General features: G+C 43.6%; 1 protein-coding gene across 1 annotated transcript in view; it reads left to right on the forward strand.

Moving 5' to 3' along the window:
- Positions 1 to 649: 649 nt before the first annotated feature.
- PCYT1A (phosphate cytidylyltransferase 1, choline, alpha) overlaps positions 650 to 4102 on the forward strand; it is a 30265-nt gene continuing 26812 nt past the window's right edge. The window contains exon 1 of the mRNA XM_025377396.1: positions 650 to 683. Within this exon, the coding sequence (XP_025233181.1) occupies positions 650 to 683 (34 nt within the window). The remainder of the gene's footprint in view (positions 684 to 4102) is intronic.

The following is a 4102-nucleotide window of genomic DNA, read 5'->3' on the forward strand; positions in this document are numbered from 1 at the left end:
ACCACCATGCCTGGCTTACTATTTTTATTTTTATTTTTAGAGTAAGGGTCTTGCTCTGTTACCCAGGCTGGTCTTGGACTCCTGAGCTCAGTCTTCCTACCTCGGCCTCCCACAGTGCTAGGATTACCAGGCGTGAGCCACTGTGCCTGGCCTGCAGAGTCTCTTTTGCCATGTGTGGTAAAACAGTCACAGGCTCCAGGGAATGGGTGTGGCCATCTGTAGGGGGCGTTATTCTGCATACTATAGTAAATAAGCTCAGAAAATGACTCAGCAATCAACAAAACAGGGCATTGTTAGTTTCTGAATATTTCTTAGAGAATTCAGATTGAAGAAATGGTGGTGCCAATTCAGCAGCATCACTTGGATCAGGAACAAGTTATAACCAAATAGGTGATACTGTCAGCTAATCAGCCAATCACTGTAGCTAGGAATAGAGCAAAGGAAGTCAGTCTTTTCAGTGGAATGAGCTCTGAGAAAACCTAAATTTCTTGGTCTTTAAAGTCTGGGGAGTCTTTTTTTTTTTTTAATTCTTCTGGGGAGTCAATGCTTTAAATTCCTTTGCTTCATCTATTCATATGAAATCAGTTCAGTGACTTGCTACCTGTTCCACATTCCTCCCTGAAACACACAGGCTATTTAGCACAGGCGAATGGTCAAGGAGCCACCCAACAGCCTGGACCAACGTTGGTGAGGAGGGGTGTCTGCTAGTAAACGTGCCTGTCATCTCACTGTGCGCCTGTACTTTCTAGTTGTGAATCTCCTTTGAACGCTATAACAAAAACAAGACTGTTTTCTTTTTTTTAACGGCTTTATTGAGTTATAACTGACATATCATTTACAGCATACAATTCAGTGGTTTTTAGTTTAGTCACAGAGTTGTGCAGCCATCACCATGACCAGTTTTAGAATTTTTTCCTTTATTTTTTTGAGACAGGGCCTTGGTCTGTTACCCAGGCTGGAGGGTAGTGATGTGATCATAGTTCACTGCAGCCTCAACTTTCTGGGCTCAAACAGTCCTCTCACCTCAGCCACCCAAGTAGCTGGGAATATAGGTGCACGTCACCATGCCCGGCTAATTTTTAAATTTGCTTTTGTAGGCATGGGGTCTCACAGCGTTACCCAGGCTGCTCTCAGTCTCCTGGATCAAGTGATTCTCCTGCCTCAGCCTGCCAAAGTGTGGGATTGCAGGCGTGAGGCACCAGGCCTGGCCTGGGATATTTTTATCACCCCAGAGAGAAGGCGTCTACTCAGGAGCAGTCACTCCCCGTTTCCCCCCAGTCTCTCCAGCCTCTGGAGACCACTAATCTGCCTTTTGATTCTGTGGATTTGCCTGTTCTGGGCGTTACATACAAATGACATCATACAGTATGTGGTCTTTTGGGGCTGGCTTCTTCCGCTGAACATGTTTTGAAGATTCATTCATATTGCAACATCTATAAGTACTTAATTTTTTTGAGACAGAGTCTCGTTTTGTTGCCCAGGCTGGAGTGCAGTGGCATGATCACAGCTTCCCAGGTTCAAATGATTCTCCTGCCTTAGCCTCCCGAGTAACTGGGACTATGCAGGTGCCACCACTCCTGGCTAATTTTTGTATTTTTAGTAGAGATGAGGTTTTACCATGTTGCTCAGGCTGGTTTCAAACTTCTGACCTCAGGTGATCCGCCCACCTCAGCCTCCCAAAGTGTTGAGATTACAGGTGTGAGCCACCACGTCTGGCCAGTACTTCAATTTTTTTTTATTGGCAAATAACGTTCCATCATATATCACATGCTACTTTTTAGTTATTCATTCTCCAGTTGACATTTGGGTTGAGTAAGCAAGATTTTATTGCATTTTTATTTATTTATTTTTTGAGACGGAGTCTTGGCTCTGTCACCCAGGCTGGAGTGCAGCAGTGTGATCTCAGCTCACTGCAAGCTCCGTCTCCTGGGTTCACACCATTCTCCTCCTGCCTCAGCCTCCCGAGTAGCTGGTAGTACAGGCGTCCACCACCATGCCCGGCTAATTTTTTGTATTTTTTAGTAGACACAGGGTTTCACCATGTTAGCCAGGATGGTCTCAATCTCCTGACCTCGTGATCTGCCCGCCTCGACTTCCCAAAGTGCTGGGATTACAGGCGTGAGCCACTGCGCCCGGCCTTTATTGCATATTTACAATGTGCTGGTATGGCAGTAGGTGGTAGAGGTGTAAGGATAAACAAGACCTTCCTTTTATGAGATGTGAGCATAGAGTAGAATTCTATAGCCTAGAGCTCACTAACTTTTTTTCTTTTTTTTTAATGGGAACTCGCAGGCCAGGAACGGTGGCTCACGCCTGTAATCCCAACACTTCGGGAGGCCGAGTTGCGTGGATTACCTGAGGTCAGGAGTTCGAGATCAGCCTGGCCAACATGACAAAACCTTGTCCCTACTAAAAAAACAAAAATTAGCTGGGCGCAGTGGTGGGTGCCTGTAATCCCAGCCACTCAGGAGGCTGAGGCAGGAGAATAGCTTGAACCTGGGAGGTGGAGTTTGCAGTGAGCTGAGATTGTGCCACAGCACTCCAGCCTGGGCAACAGAGTAAGACTTCGTCTCAAAAAAAAAAAAAAAAAAAAAAAGAAGGGTTGGAGACCTGCTGTGTTGCCTAGGCAGGTCTTAAACTCCTGGGCTCAAGCTGTCCGCCTGTCTCTGCCTCCCTGTGCTGAGGTGACAGGCGTGGACCACCACACCTAGCTGAGCTCTTTAGCTTTAGAAAAGCACTTTTCTTGCAAATAAAGAAAGGAATAGGAAGGATCACCAAGTATTAGATACCTGGGTTGGCAGGTCGGGATGAAATGGATAGAAAAGAGACAAGAGTTAAGAAGGAAAAACTTTATGGCTATTTTGTCTATAAGTATAAATCATTTATTGATACAGATGTTTCTAAAGGTTCAATCAAAAGGATCACAAAAGTATTTATAAAACATAAGACATGTAGCTTATCTTAATATATATCAGGCTGGGCGCAAGTGGCTCATGCCTGTAATCTTAGCACTTTGGGAGGCCAGAGAGGGCAGATCACGAGGTCAGGAGTTTGAGACCAGCGTAGCCAACATGGTGAAATCCCGTCTCTACTAAAAATACAAAAAAAATTAGTGGGGTGTGGTGGCGCATGCCTGTAATCCCAGCTACTCAGGAGGCTGAGGCAGGAGAATGGCTTGAATTCGGGAGACAGAGGTTGCAGTGAGCCAAGATTGTGCCACTGCACTTCAGCCTGGGTGACAGTGAGACTCTGTCTCAAAAAAAAAAAAAAGCAAAAAAAAAAGAATCCTTAGAAAGTAAAAAGTGTAATGGGACAACAATATCAAATTCTAGTCTCATATTATTTGAATTATGTCCATTTTCCTGTTAGTGTGGATGCTGGAATCTCTCGTTTTCACTGAAATTTTGAGGAATAGTGAAATAATGTGTGTGAATATAGTCTGGAAAAAGTTGTTATGGAAGCAATATTGCATTCAGAGACAATTCATAATTTGGGGACTGTTGATTGCCATTATAACTTTTAGCTGCATACATTTGGAAAGTTTATATAGCATTTTAGAAGCTAACCTCTTAGATTATAGGGGTTAATCTTGTTAGCATGCTGAAATCTGTGTTCTATAGGATACAAGAGGAAATGAGCTAGTGACAAATTTGTTGAGTGCCTGCTTTTGTGATACATTGTGCTAATTACTTTGCAGATGCTACTTTGTTTAATCCTCATAGTAAACTTGTAGGGCAGGTATTGTTTTCTATTTTGTGGAAGATGAAACAAAAGCTTTAGAAACTTGCTGTGATTTCACAGCTATTAAATGATAGAGTTGGGATTTAATCTAAATTTTTCAAGTTCTAACCTCATGCTCTTTCATTTATACCTCACTACCAGATAGTCTTAAGGCTTGAAAGCAATACTGTGGGGTTCCCTTGAGGTTAAAATGAACGAGATGTATTTTAGGAGAACATAGACATATTTAGTCCTACTTTTATAAACCTCAGCTTCTAGAGACACTGTTCTTTGAGAATAACAGTGTTTTAAAAAATACTACCGGCCGGGCGCGGTGGCTCACGCCTGTAATCCCAGCACTTTGGGAGGCCGAGGCGGGCGG

The sequence above is a fragment of the Theropithecus gelada genome, chromosome 2, assembly GCF_003255815.1.
Source record: "Theropithecus gelada isolate Dixy chromosome 2, Tgel_1.0, whole genome shotgun sequence".
Taxonomy (NCBI): domain Eukaryota; kingdom Metazoa; phylum Chordata; class Mammalia; order Primates; family Cercopithecidae; genus Theropithecus; species Theropithecus gelada.